The sequence below is a fragment of the Cygnus atratus genome, chromosome 6, assembly GCF_013377495.2.
Source record: "Cygnus atratus isolate AKBS03 ecotype Queensland, Australia chromosome 6, CAtr_DNAZoo_HiC_assembly, whole genome shotgun sequence".
Classification (NCBI taxonomy): Eukaryota; Metazoa; Chordata; class Aves; order Anseriformes; family Anatidae; genus Cygnus; species Cygnus atratus.
Genome location: NC_066367.1, coordinates 1,370,215 through 1,384,962, shown reverse-complemented (window position 1 = coordinate 1,384,962; position 14,748 = coordinate 1,370,215). Strand labels below are relative to the sequence as shown.

Genomic DNA, 14,748 nt, shown 5'->3' with positions numbered 1-14,748 from the left:
AAACTTCTTCAAAAATACATTTTATTTACAATCACCTGTATCTTCTGGACATGCATTTTTCTTCAGCTTCTCTTTTATATTTTTAATTACAATTTGAAATTTCCCTTAGTAAAAGCTTCTTACAGACAGTAACTCAGTTACAGTATTTTATGCGTAATACCAACAATGATCTGAAAAAAGAAAAAAAAAAGTAGAATTTCTTTTCCTGTGGCTTTTGTTTCCCAGCTATTGTGGTAGATCAGCTTAGATGGAAGCTGAACTATTTATTGCCAGATGTAATTTCAACACAGCACCATAAAAATAATTCCTGTACATGCCTCTTCTCCCAGAAGCCTGTCTTAACTCCTCCCCACAGTGAGGACAGAAGCCAAGGAGCTTCAGTCTTTCCTCTGAATAGTGTTTCTGGTATTTGATGCAATTGGATATCATTTATCTAGTGTGATATACAATTAGCAGAAATTTTATTTTGCATATACATCGGCATATTTGTAAGAAGTCTCTCATCTAATATTACATTTTGTCTACTTCTTCCCCCTGTATATTATTAGTATCATTGTGCGCCTGGCTGTCGGTGCTTCTTAAAGTTTCTCAAACTACTTTTTTATAGAATGCAAGTTACCTTTTGGAAGGTGAGAGGCTCTTCATTTCCTCACATGAGTAAGTTTTTTATATATATATATACACACAACGCTAAATGCTGGGATAGCTTTTGGCTTACGTGTACATGGAACCCTAGTAAATGCCGCAGAGGTGAGATAGCATTACAGGAGCAAATGTCTGCCTCCAGAGGTTTTCTGTACATACGAGGTCTGAATACAGCTTAAATTATTAACTGTCTAGCATATGACTTGCATTTCTCTAGGCTTTTGAGCTTAGACAAGGCAAGTAAAGTGAAAATCACATTAAAACTTAACAATATGGAGATATTTCATTCCCCCCCTCCCCCTATTTACAATACCCTTGTGGAAAAAAAACAAAACACAAAAAACAGCAACAACAAAACACTCCTTCAGCTTGTGGAAAACACCAAACATCCACATTCCTTTCTTACAGAACACAAACTGTCTTGTTTTGCAGCATTTGCTTCCTTGTTTGTCAAAAAAGATGAAAAAAAGTTAGCAGAGCACCCAGTCAGGTAGTTATTCTCTGAAAGAGAGACAGGAAGCCAAAGCATTTTGCAGTAGTATTATTACTACAGTAGGGTTAACACAACAGACAAAAGTACAAAATGAGTCTGGGAAAAGTCACAGGATTATATCAATTCATTTAAAGTAGCATGGACTTGGTTTGTTTTACATTTGGGTGAATTATGTACATGTCCATCTGATGCAGTTACTTACTTCATCACATACATGTGACCTGAGTGACTCCATCTTCCTGGTCAAATTGTCCATCATCCAGTTCCCTTAATAATCCATCACTGCTACCGAATCCGGGAAAGCCTCCATACTGGGAGGAGGCCTCTTTGATCCAACATTGTTTAGGAGACAGATGAAACTCATCAAGTGGTTGTCCAATTTCTACAGGGCGAGAAGTAGCTGTGTCTAATCCAACACTTCTGCTACCAACTTTGCTTTTTTCCTCCCCAATAACTTGCCTTAAGGATTTCTTCTGAAATAAAAGGGGGTGTTTAATGTTAGCTTATATAGAAAAAAAGCCAAACACTTCACAATGAGTCATGTACGAATTTAATGTGAGCTGCATTTTAACATAAGGCAGCATTTAACACTGGCTTAAATTATGAACTCCTCTCGAGAAAAATCCTAAGAGATACATTTTGTTCTCTATAAAGATATTTAAGGAGAGATGCAAAAGATACAGGACAGTCAAGATTCAAGAAAGCGTAAGCAAATGCTAAGAAAAAGCAATTATTTTGGCAATGCTCAATTCCTATGCTTTACTTGGCAGACACAGAGTGATTTACAAGTCTTAACCCATGCTAAATTCAGCTGTTTGAAGAAAGCTTTATTTTTGCACCTAACGTACATGTCTGACTCTGACCAAACCAAAATTACAACTGTTTGTGCCAGCTCTTTGCCCCCCTTCTATACATCTGTAACATTTTTCCCAAACTCTTTTGAAACAGTAAAAACAATGGCGCTTGTGGCTAAAGGAAATGTATTTAAGGGAAACCGTTACAGGAGACATCGGGAAATCAGACTAAGGGGAAATAGTGTTGCCTCAGGAGAAACAGAAGGAAATAAGCTTTGCCTAGATGCCACAGTAAGAGGATGGAGAAGTCTGCCTAAAGGAAATAAAAAAGAGAAATCCCTCAAGTACGTGTGCAGTTCAGTCTCAGGTCTCCTCTGAACTATTTTCTTAGAAAAGCAAATGGTGTGTAATAAAGAACTCACTGAGACAATATTGCCCTTCTAAATCCAAGAGGCCTTTGAACCATTACATAAATTGCAAGCCAGATCATAATGCACTAACCAGCAAATATACAAGAAGGCAGAGATAGGATCTGTGAGGACTTGAAACACACACTTTTCTGAAAAGAGACCCTGTGGGAATATCAGGCCAGGTAACAGAGGAGTTCCCTCAATTCTTACTGAATTAAAAGTTCCTTTAGAAATGGCAACTTCAACCTCACAAGGAAAAAAAAAGAAAAAACCTACAACAAAACCGACCTTGAGTACACAAAGCAGCTAGTACCGTGTACTGCCAGCCCCCAGAAGGCAAGTCACAGGGGTCCAGGAGCTGGACATGCCTGGGGGACAAAGCTGTGCCACAGCCAGACCCTGCCACACTGCAGGCAGCTGCAACGTGATCAGGCTCTGAGGGTGTGAGACACTCTCATGTAGGCATCCTCTAACGCTGAATTGCTTTCTTAAAAAAAGCCTTGTTGGTTTTGTAGGTTGGCTCTCCTAAAGTTAGTATTCTTCTCAAGATATCCGAGTTACCAACACATTAAGGATACGCATAAATAGACAAACTGATGCATTTTATTTAGTTTGGAAATTAAAATATTTTAGATATCTGCAGTAGTTTTGTGTTTCAAAAGCATCCTGAATTATGGACATGATGATTTTATTTTTTTAAAACAGCAAGAAATGCAGTCAGTGTAAATGCAAGTGAAAGTGTCATGACCAACAATGTAGAATCACAGGAGTTAAACTTTTTTACTAAAATGTTTTCAAAGGTTTGTTTGATAAAATTCCACAACTCTGTTGTCCCTGTCCATGTATTATTTTAAATATATTTATTACAATTTCTAGAGCAAAAGTTAATAGTTAATATTAAAAGTTAATACTGAATGCTTTCAGATTTCAGTAGCTTGTTTCATACCTGAAATCTAGCTATTCCATGCAAATCTAGCATGACGTGCTATACCAGTTAGGTATTGTTAACAAATCAACAGATTACCTCATCTATGAATAAAGGTAATATGCTGTTTTGCCAATTCAGACATTTTGGTAATATATAAATACATAAATGAAGAGATTAAGATTTAGGGGAAAACCTACATGATTGGAAAAACAGAGGGTAAATGCTACTTTAGTACATGTTCTAGCTTTATCCTGAGCTACCTATTTATCCCATGGTAACATAACCTCATCATACTGAGATTTCCTGTTGCAGAAGTAAGATATTCGCTTATTCGCTGGTACTTAAGGGGCACATTTAGATACTGTGTCTCTTCAGACTTTAATACAATAATCCTGATGTACATGGCTACAAACCAGCTATTTGTTTACTTCCACTATCTTAATGCTTAACTCAAAGGTTTTGCATTACAATCCAGTGAAACAATGACCACAGAACACAGGTACCGTTATACTTGTAAAAATAAAGAATATAAAGGTCATTCCAGTACTAACCACCTCACAATTAGGCAACAGAATTTAAACAGCAAACACAAGGATTCCTCTAATTTTAATTTAAAACACATCTCAAAGATTCATCAATTCCTGACAATGAATGTTTTTACAGAAGTGTTTTGTATTACAGTGTCTCCTGGCAGAATCCAGTATTAATCCTTCTAACTTGAGTCATGTAGTTACACTGTCCTTTAAGAGGAGCTTGTAGTTAGAAATACCTTTTTTTTACAGCTACCAAGGAAAGAGTATTCACATCAGGAGTCCGTGCACTTATTATACATAGCAATAAAAGGTTGGGAAACATCAGGAGAATTTTGACTTTATTTGATCGTGACTGACATAAAATAGCATATTTTTATACACTTACAACACTGATACCAACAAAACTATGTTCCAAAAAAAGAAGAGATGACAAAGACAAGAGAGCAGGGACTGTAAGCTTTGAAAGCAAAAAGCCAAAGGTAAGTGGTACACACGGGAAACTGAAAGAAAACTGCAAGAGGAACTGGCAGAATTTGGAGAAGGGCATGAATGGATGACTGAAACATTGGCAAGGGAGACTGCACAGAATACTGATGTGGAAAAAAAATAGGAGCTCAAATTTTGTAGATGAGGAAAATAAATTAAAGACAGCATACAACACCTAGCTAGGAACTGAGACTGTGATGGAGATGTGCAATTAAATTCCCATTTTTCATGTTGAATGCCATTCTTCCAGGCATGGAAGAATTAATTATAAGGGGACACAGCGTTAGGAGGTTAGGCTGGAGACAAGCAGAAGTCTGGAGAAGAACAAAAAAGGAAGAGTGTATTTTAGAAACACTAATCAGAGGAAAATATGGATGATGACAGCAGTCTGCATATAAGCTGGAAAGATCAAATATGAATTCCAGCTATTTAGAGTCTCGTGAAACATTTATACAGGTGGGGAAAGAAAAGGATAGACACCACTGCTTCATAAAAGTAATAGTATCATGACAGACAGAATTTGTGAAGTTACTGCTCCAGTGCTGGGCCTGAGTCAAAATGCCTACAGCTTCCATAGCTCCTTAAAAGGCTACCACAGGAGAAGAAAGTTGATTAGCTGAAGATGGAATAGCCACTGAAAAACAAATAAAAGGGAAAACCCACCCCAGGGTGTAGAAAGCCTTGGTAAGGAAGAACCCACCGGTTATCCTCCCCTGGCCACAGCAGGCTTTGCTATAGCACTGTACAGGTGCCACCGCTGTTGTGACCCTGGCTGAGCAGGATGTGATGACTACCAGTCATTTCATCCTCGAAGTACTTTTATACAACCACTGTTACGGGAATCTCACTTAGAGGGGACAGGTAGATGTTGAAGATCAGCTGTAGGAATTTTAAGTTGTATATTTCTGTCACATACTTTGACTCACACAGCAATGGCTAACACTCCTTCACCCTGGTAACCCCCAGATTACAGAGCCCCTTGCACAGCTTGACGCTTGTATTCTGCTACAGCCATGAAAATAGACATTTCAGAGGTCAAAAAAATGTCATCTTTTTCATGTGCAATAGATGCAGGAGTTGAGTCAGCTCACTTAGGACTTCCTGAAGGCTTCTAAACAAATGCTTGCAGCATAGCCAACTTCATCCACCTGAGAAACAGTTGTTTCTTAGAACAGGATTCTTAAAGTAACAGGTTTTTAGCATACCTACACTTTTGTTCTCTACATCTTAGTCTAAGAGCCATGTAGCTGAGTAAAAAAAAAAACAAAAACAAAAAAACTTGCAAGTGTATCTGCAAACATGTGACACAAACTTAAACAGATTTTCTCAAGCAAAACCTGTTTCTGCCACTATTTTCCCATTAATTTTGGGATCTGTTTCTGTACATAACTATAGTGTGAAATACTAAATTTTTATTTTTTTTAATCAACACATTACTCACCTCTGGCATCTGGACAGCAGAATTCCATATAACAGGTCTCTGAAGAAAAACAACTTGCTTTGTGGCCAGGTTTCCTTCACTGAAATTTAAGGAAAATTGTTTGAATATTTCAAGGCAATAACATTCCTGTAATACATTCACGCCTTTCACAGTCAATTGTAAATTGAGTGTATATGAGTCAGAAGAGGATAGATTATCAAGCATTTGCTGGTGTTTTAATTCATAAACTGGTTTGTAATAATAATAATAAAACAAACAGAAGCACACAGCTAGGTTAAGGTGTTGCACATGAAAACAAATATAGAACAAAACATTTTTATTAGTATGATTGGAGTAACTTAACAGGACTGTGCTTGAAAGCTTAAGTACCAAAGCTCCTACTTTTAATGAAAGACCACACCTTCGCAACATCTGAAATTAAACATTAAAGAGTATTTTTCTCATCTATTTGCACTGATAAATATACAACAACATGCAACTATCTAGTAACACCACAACAAACAGCCTCAATTTCAGAAGATAAACAGCTTCAACAAGTATCTCAATACCTTTGAGACAGGAAATTTGTGAAGTAAGACTCTCTTAGATAGCAGTAAAATTGTTTTCTGGTTGTAATGTAACATCTAACTACGACAGTGGGATAAGCTTGCCTTTTCACTATCTATGGACAAAAGGTCTCAGCTCAGTTTAACCAATACACTCACAATGAGATAAATGACACGGGTGGTTTTGTACATGGGATGGACAAGAGAAGAAAGAAGTAAGAGAGCAAAAAAAGGACTTCAGTTGTGGGTTTTCTGGTGAAAAAGTTCATCAAAAACAACTCAGGTGTTCATGTCTCAAAAATTTTGCATTCTTTCACTACTGGTTAAAAAAATTAAAAAAAAAAAAAAGAATCATCCTTTACAACCTCTTGAAGATTTTAGATATTTGTTTTCAAAACCTTTTCATCAAAAATACAGGTCAGCAAATTGACTGCATGTGACTTACAAAGCAAGAGTCTGTAAGGACTAAATGCATCAAGAATTGTGAGACCAGAGCTCTGGGATGGGAGGGTTTAAAAAAATCCTGTGCTCTTCTTCCACATATCAGAACTACGTCTTGATAAATTCTTCTTCTCTCCCTACTCTACTTCTGTGCAGTATTCAATGAGCTCTTAACATGCATAAAGGAAAAACACTGGAACACTTTAGCAAGAAAGCAACTACAAATATATAAAATAAATAAAAAAAAAGCAAAATAGAACCACAAAACTTTAATGACTTAAAACAGACTTGTAATGATTACCATAGAGTGAGCCCACTTCAAGAAATCGTGATTCCACCTATTCCCCTATCAATAATAAAACTGTATTTTTACGCTTAATGCTCTGGAAGGAAGTACTAAAATAATGTATGATTGTACTTCAGTACGGTAAGTCACAATCTCAGCAACCACATACACAAGGCTGAGATAACTGATACGTATTTCATGCCAGGGCTAGGACTGATAGTATGAATTTGTTTTTTATATTAGGGACTCACTCCAAGGAAAATCAGGGACTAAAACTGTTGCTATGGGATCAGGAAGAACTTATTAACAGCCTACCCTAGTAGAATGCCTCAAAGTAAGCTCTGAGAACATACGCAGAACAGCACTATTCCCAGCTGTATCCGATCAATAGTCAATTATGATGACTTTGTGATGGTGCTTGGCCCATCACAACCTTCCTCTCAACCCAGCTGAACTCAGGTCAAGGCATGTCGTTGCATACATTCCTTGGATGAGAGAAGAACACTATCCTAAACTGCAGCCTTTGGGGAAGACAGGGAAATGAGGAGTTTAGTTTCTTCAAGTTAACATGTTTTCTCCTCTGAGAGTCCCTACCCTCCTTATTTCCATTCATTGAAAAAAAATAATACATATGTTACACGTTTACATTATGAAAGGGAAATCAGCAATCCTGCAAACTTACTCCACATTGCCAGTTATCTTCCCCTGCCTCATTTATGCCTATTTTGGTAATATCAACTGGGAAATCTCTCTTTCAAGCGAGAAGGTTGCGCAGAATGCCTGGCATGGGGAATTGCCTATGCTCTATTTTGTAACCGTGTCTGTATTCCTGCAGCGAAAAAAAAGAAGCAAACATTAAGCTTCAGCTTGTACAAATTCTACTAGAACGGAGAAAGGACACGATGATGAGTAGACAATCAGTAAATTAACAATTTTCTAAGTCTGACCTTATTAAAATGCTGCACACGACAAAGTAGCTATGAGCTTAATTCACAAAGAACTCAATGACAGTGGGATTTCCACAGAATTTAAATGAGAAAAAAACGCTTCGAGTAAGCCACTCCATAGCTTCCCTCTCCTTTCTGCACTTCCACTTCACCTTGTAAGCTGGGGCATTTTGCAAATGTAGATGAAGTTGTTTGTGATGATAAACTAATAACCACAAAGTCAGTGTTTTTGCACTGTATTTGCCTGCTTGCTTTCCGGTGCTTGCAGACAGTCCATCCTGCCAATTTTCAGGGACTACAGCAATCAGCGAGGGGAAATAAAGGTCACTGCGAAGTAAGGCTGCTGGAGCCTTTTTCCTGTCTCTTCTTGTAAGAGGGATGAGGAGCAACAGAGACACTTCTGTTAAAACACCAGCTATTTGCTTGTCTGCTTATGCTGAATTGGCAATAAGTCTGTCCTCTTAGTATATGTATATATTAAATAAATCTCTAAGAACAATCATCCAACTGGAAGCTCGTCAGGCCTGCCAATAGCTATGATTTTTACATCTGTTTTTATTTTTTTCATGCATACATTTTCTATGTATGAATCAACTGAGGTTAGACAGTGTTTCTTGAAAAAAATGAAGAAAAGGTGCAGAATAGTAAGTTCTTTTAATCTATTTGGTTTATTTGCATTTCCCCAAAATGAAGTTTTGCACTTCTTTGCAGTTGCACTGTATTTAGACTTTCAGTTATGAGACAAGTACCCGTGTGGGATAGTAAGGCTCCCAGCTTACAGGACTTGAAACAACTGTTCCATCCAAAACAAAACCAGCAAAGAATTCTAACTTTAGACCACAAACATGTATGGAATTCCAGAAATTCACGATGACATTATTTTGATAACTCCAGTAGCACGACATTACCAACAAAATATTTTCTAACATGTTTTTTTCCCTAATCACTAAATTTAACTTCTAAAAGGGCTATTCATCTTATCCTTGATATATAGCTTCTGAACTTGGCATAATTCTTGTCAAATTCCTGTCACGAAAACATTTAACTGTATGTTACAGCTGTATATAATGCAGGAGGCTCCTGAGGTCACTAGTACTATTGTGGCTCTTCCTTACATTCTTTCTTGGTCTACTTTTTTTGGTCAAAAAATACTTTAGTGACTGCTAACCATATTTAAATATCCAAGATATGGATGATATCCAAGAGATGGATATAAACATTGTATCACATCCATTTTTTCATACTCTGTTCTCCTGTATGCCTGGAAAAACAATCACTGACTAGGAACTTCTGTGGGTTTTATACTTTGTTAACAAAAAAACATCCCAAAATGGTCCTTATCTTCCGAACAACACTGCACAAAAGGCAACTCTGTATGCTCTCTACTATTGCTCTACTTGTAACAACAAAGATCACATTTCTTGAGGAAATGCTTCCTGTATCCTGCATGATTTAGCCCTTGAGGTAGGAGCTAAAGGAGAAAACAGGCCTACAGGCCGCTGCCCATGCCTGAAATGGGACAGTGATCCATGACATTCAGCTAGCATGTGGCATGACACTCTGTGCAACAGGACATTATTTTATGGAGAGGAACATCTGTAAAAAAAATAAAAACTTCAAAGAATAGCAACATCAAAACCACACAGGAACAGACTTTACAGCCTGGCATTTTTACATTCTGTTTCAAATCCTAACCATATTTAAAAAAGAAAAAAGAAGAAGGGAGATAGAGAAACACTGTGCGTGACAATCCTGTCACACTCCAGACCTTATGAGCTTGTGGTCACACTTTTTGTCTACAGATGAGCAGTAGGCTTAATGGCTAGGAGCAAACTGTAGAAGATCTGAGATGAGGAAAGTTTTGCAAAAAATTAGGAATAGACTAAGGCGGAGAATATGACATAACATGGAGGTAAATAAAAATGGGGAGCAGGCTGCCTTGCTAACATTTTTTATTCTTAAATAGAATTTTCATTATATATTTTGCATTTTAAAAAAACAAACATGAAAACATGAATTTGCCAAATTGTTCATTTGTTCAGTATTTCTGAAATCTGTTAATATTCAGGCTGAGTTTTGAGGTCAGAGTTCCCAGTCTGGGAAAAGGACCGCTGGTGGGCAGCATGAAGTATCTTTCTTTATTGGGCATTTAACTTGAATTCCTAGGATAATCTACCACCACAGTACTGGCATCTTTCCTATCAGACACACAGTAATCATGTAGGAATTTCTTTCTCTTTTTCAAATGCCAGTATCAATGTCTAATAATAGTATTTATCAGTCACTATGCAGGCTGCCAGGACAGAAACACATTCTTTAGAGTCCTTTAAGAATTCTTAATTCCCAACTAGGAATTCTGTTAATGAACTTTTATTTTATTTACTTCTAAAAAGAAATCTGAAAAGCTGTATATTAGACACACTACAGGCACGCTCAAAATGTGATTTACCATATTTCTTCTAATGTGGACTGTGAGATACCTTCAAGACAACAACTATTAGACAATTCATGCACACACCTACACAACTATTTAAATCAGAAAACAAATGCTTTGTATTCATCCATCATTCCAGTGTTAATACGAAGTGAATCCAACTTCACATTTGACCAGAATACAATCCCGTTTTGCATGATCACATCTAGCAGTGGGCTGGTTGTCTCACATCTGGAAAGCAATGCTACTTCAGACACCTAGCGTAACTTCAATGTCTTGCTGGTACATCACCTTCTCAGTAACTCAAGAAACAGACCCTGTCTACTGAATCCATTATCACTTCATACTGCAGTTTTTTCTACTATTATTATTATTATTATTTTTTAATAGCACTTAGCTTCTTCTAAGCAGCCCTGCTTTTGCTCTGCAATCTACCAGGTGCAAAATAGCATCTGCTGCCTGCAGCAAGCCCAGACTGAGCTAATGTGGCTGCTCAGGACAGTTTCACCCCTTCTGTCCAACCCCTCGGGGATGGGTACAGGTACACTGCTTGTGTGACAGCAAAGATTAGGGGTTTAAACCTCTCTCATCCTATGACCTTCAGCACACCAGGAGTACTAGAACCTTCCAAAAAGTTGATCTGATTCTGAAAGGCTACTTCTCAATCTTTAAGATCTGGCCAAAAGTTTCATCTGTTTATGAAAACCAGGCTCAGCAGTTCGCATACCCTAAGAAGTCACCAAATTCAAAGATAACACACGTAGATTAAGAATTTAAAAAAAGAATTGAAGGATAGATGTTTTGTTTTGTGTTCTGAAAAATACTTCTTGATGGAGCAGGAGCTTTGCACAGTAAGTTCAGAATTTCGTAAGTTTCAGAAGAAAACAAAACATACAGAAATCATTAAAAATAGAAAAATGTGCTAGATGTTTTACCTCAATTTCTACTGTCTTAGCTTGTAAACAGTTGATTAAAGTCAACTATTAAAAACAAAACAAAAAAAAAACACAAAACCAAAAAACCAAAACACAGATAAAGAGGACAGCTATTTTCTGACCAGAAAAACCTCCTTCTTACATGGGTGAGTTAATTTAATTATGTCAAATCACTTTAACAAAATTCCATTTTCTTGTAGCAGTTCTCTTAGAAACTTCCATTCACATCATTTTTATGCTGTCTTGATTTAATACAGTGAGGTCTGGATCCAAAGATTACTAAAGTCACCCAGCTTTTCCATTGTTTTAATGAGCTCTAAGCTATGCCTCAGTACATTTTTGCCCGAACTTCAGCAATCTTAATCTGATGGAAGCAGAATTGAAAACAAAACAAAACTGTGTAAGCTTAATTCAGTGATGCACTTACCATTTTTTTGGCAGGTACTCTGAATAAAAGCACGGTACTTTTTCCATTAAAAAGAAATTCTGAAACATTATATGCGATCTAGGTCTACTATTTAGCTCTTCTTACATATACAGGTATTTCTCCCAAGACATTCAAATAAATATTGAAGCAAGAAATTATGAGAACTGAAATCCAGTAGTTCATTACCATATGTAAACTGAAACAATATCTACATTAAAGAAGAGAAACAGCTGGATTAGATCGTAACTTGCTTGATTAGCACATTCTCCTCCTTAATTTGCAATAAACAGTGCATGACTGTCTTGTGACAAAATCACTTGATAATTCACTAAAATGTACAACTGTGAAGACACACCAAAATGCTGCATCCTGCTGTTTGCGTACCTGTCATGTCGTACAATAGGTGTAGGCAGGACACAGGTCAGGAGCCATCCAAACTCAGCCAGTGTGTGCAATAAAGGTCCGTAATCTGTTTTAATTTCACACCCCTACATTAATAATTATAAAAAGTAGTAAAGACACTCTGCACAGGGTTTATTTGCATTTCTACACATAAATTACGACCCCTCTTCTTTCTTAGTTATAATGTGATAATTTGTATTTAGTGTGAAAAGGGATTTCCTATTTCAAACTAAAAGCAATTTGAAAAGTTCAAGACAACAGATAAGGTAAACAGAGGAATATTAACTTTAGATACAAGTCCTGATTCAGCAAGACACTCAAAGCACATCTATCTTGTTAAATTTGTCATGTTGCTAAATCAACTCCTAAAACACAACTTTTTAAAACAGCAGAAATTATTTCTCGATATATTCAGGTTTTTACTTCCAATCTGAGTAACAAGCATCTCACCTAGCTATAGGCCTACTTGTACTTTTATTTATTTATTTTTAGGTCTTAGTCTTGTGCCATGTCGGTTCACATAAATAAATGTATTTATTGCTGAGTATTTTAAAAGTAAGCCCTTAGCATCCTCCACTAATGATTGCCACTAATTCATATCTAACTTCACTAAAAAAATTAAGTCTTTTGATATTTAAAAGTAAAATTTTTACTAAGAACATACATCTGAAAACTCTACTTAACTCATACACTATCAGTTTTTTGTTCTAATTCCAAGTTTTACTTCCCCTTTATTTAAGGATACTTCAGCACATTGTCAGTGGAGCTGCACTTGCTGAAATTAGGTCTGTTTTGGTCTGAATATGAACATTTATGAGCGTCAAGCCAGTACTTCTGCAGCGTATTTCTTTTATGCATATGACTAGTGGGCACAGGCCTGACCTTATTTTTATGATTCAAGGCTAGTTTAGCTTATTCAGGTGGCTTAAAGAAATCATCCTGAAATGTTTATCAAATACTGGTACAGTCATTCTACAGAAACAAACAAAGAACGCTAGAAGTAGGAAATTGTGTTGCTAAATAATTACCAATTTACCTCAATAACTGTCCATTGTTCAACTACTATTGCATCATTTCCTTTCCTGTTAGAACCTGGAACCCCAGCACCTTCTTCTTCGTAGATAAGTATTCCTTCTAAAGATTTGGGCGAATAATCACCTGTGAACAAAGACAAACATAAGCTAAAATACAAATTTTTAGGTCAGGACCTTACTGGGATGTATACATGGGCTTATATTTTCCCACTGAAGAGTCCTTCAAATGAAATGGAACTAAGACAGCATATAACTCAAAGTTCTTTCTGCATCTATTTACAATTTCATGAAGCATGCAAGTCAATTTATTATTCAAAACCGCTTTTTCAATACAAATTGAGCTATGAACTGTTTCATTTTCTCTAAAGAAACTCTGAATTTACATTTCCCATATTCAACATATCCCCTACAGCAAACAGGCACAAAACCTCTTTATTCAACTCCAATACTGTATGCCTGACAATAAATGTGGCTTTTGGTGTGGTGGGAGAGACTGTAAAGATAAATGAAGCGTGAAGTGTAAAGTCTTGCTACAGTTACTTAAATAAATACATAAATGGCCAAAGGAAAAGCCTGAAAGATAAGTGATTGTAGGAAGATTCCTGATGTGAAGGACATTTCAGAGAATACCTCCCTGACTTACTTGTGGAAGTCTAACAGTATCCAGTTAGCCCAAACTAAAGCTGTGCATCAAACACTAGTTCATTTTCTGTCTCTTCTCCTAAGTGCAATCAGGAAGCCTTTTGTGCAGTTCTACCTTGCCAGCTGACTATCCTAAACAATTAAACTAAATTTAAACAGAAAAATTATGCATTCCTCAAAATATCAGGTTTAAATCCTCTCCAATATTACACAAATATGTAAAGAGATGACTATATGCCACAGCTTCAGTGGCAGAAATAAGCTTAAAAGGTGTCTAGCAAAGCGAAGCTACGGAATACAACTGGTCTGGCTTTAAAATTGGACCAAACTGGCATGGAAGTTTTCCAAGTCAAACAGGAAGTCCTGTTTTGTTGTTGTTGTTTTATTTGTTTTAACAACATGCTTGTTAATGTACTCTAAGACATTGAGCGTTTATTCATATTATTTTTATTTTTCCTATATTGCATATAGGAAACTTACTTTGAGCTATGATTATTTAGATACTTATGTATCTATATCCTATGCTTTTGTAAAGCTACTGAAAATGTTATTTTATTTCTAGAATATATGCAAATACAATGCAGATACTGAATATATGGCTTTAGGCACAAACATGAACGCCTGCAGAATTCCTAATAGTTCATAAATTCTCAATCTCATTAATTAATGAATTTGAACCTTTCTTCAGTGTTCAGGCAGATACTTATAATCGTCAAGCAGTAACATGTTTAACATGCTAGATTATTTTTTTTTAAATCATGATAATATAACTAAATTTTAATGCATTATTGAAACAAGGCACCTCTATTAAGTGGCTTTTGAGACAAATGGTTAAGTCGAAACTTACGTCAAAATAACATCTGGTTTATCCTTGTTAATATTATTTAAAAAAAAAAAAAAGGCACTGCCTGGCAGATAAAGCTAA

The 14,748-nt window shown here is 36.3% G+C and overlaps 3 protein-coding genes across 8 annotated transcripts in view; all 3 read right to left on the bottom strand.

The window, feature by feature from the left end:
* Window positions 1–14,748, bottom strand: part of SF3B1 (splicing factor 3b subunit 1) — a 426,274-nt gene that overhangs the window by 70,811 nt on the left and 340,715 nt on the right. The gene's annotated exons all lie outside the window — the stretch shown is intronic.
* Window positions 1–14,748, bottom strand: part of HSPD1 (heat shock protein family D (Hsp60) member 1) — a 388,176-nt gene that overhangs the window by 32,713 nt on the left and 340,715 nt on the right. The gene's annotated exons all lie outside the window — the stretch shown is intronic.
* Window positions 5–14,748, bottom strand: part of RFTN2 (raftlin family member 2) — a 30,372-nt gene continuing 15,628 nt past the window's right edge. The window contains exons 6-10 of one of the 3 annotated variants that reach the window (XM_050711546.1): window positions 13,184–13,305; window positions 12,130–12,233; window positions 5,731–5,809; window positions 1,341–1,611; window positions 5–170 (exon numbers count right to left, since the gene is read on the bottom strand). In XM_050711546.1, the coding sequence (XP_050567503.1) occupies window positions 1,345–1,611; window positions 5,731–5,809; window positions 12,130–12,233; window positions 13,184–13,305 (572 nt within the window). In that variant the 3' untranslated portion in view covers window positions 5–170; window positions 1,341–1,344. Of the gene's footprint in view, window positions 1,612–1,678; window positions 5,438–5,730; window positions 5,810–12,129; window positions 12,234–13,183; window positions 13,306–14,748 lie in introns of those variants that run through there. The other 2 variants (XM_035536756.2, XM_035536757.2) reach the window with 2 other exon arrangements.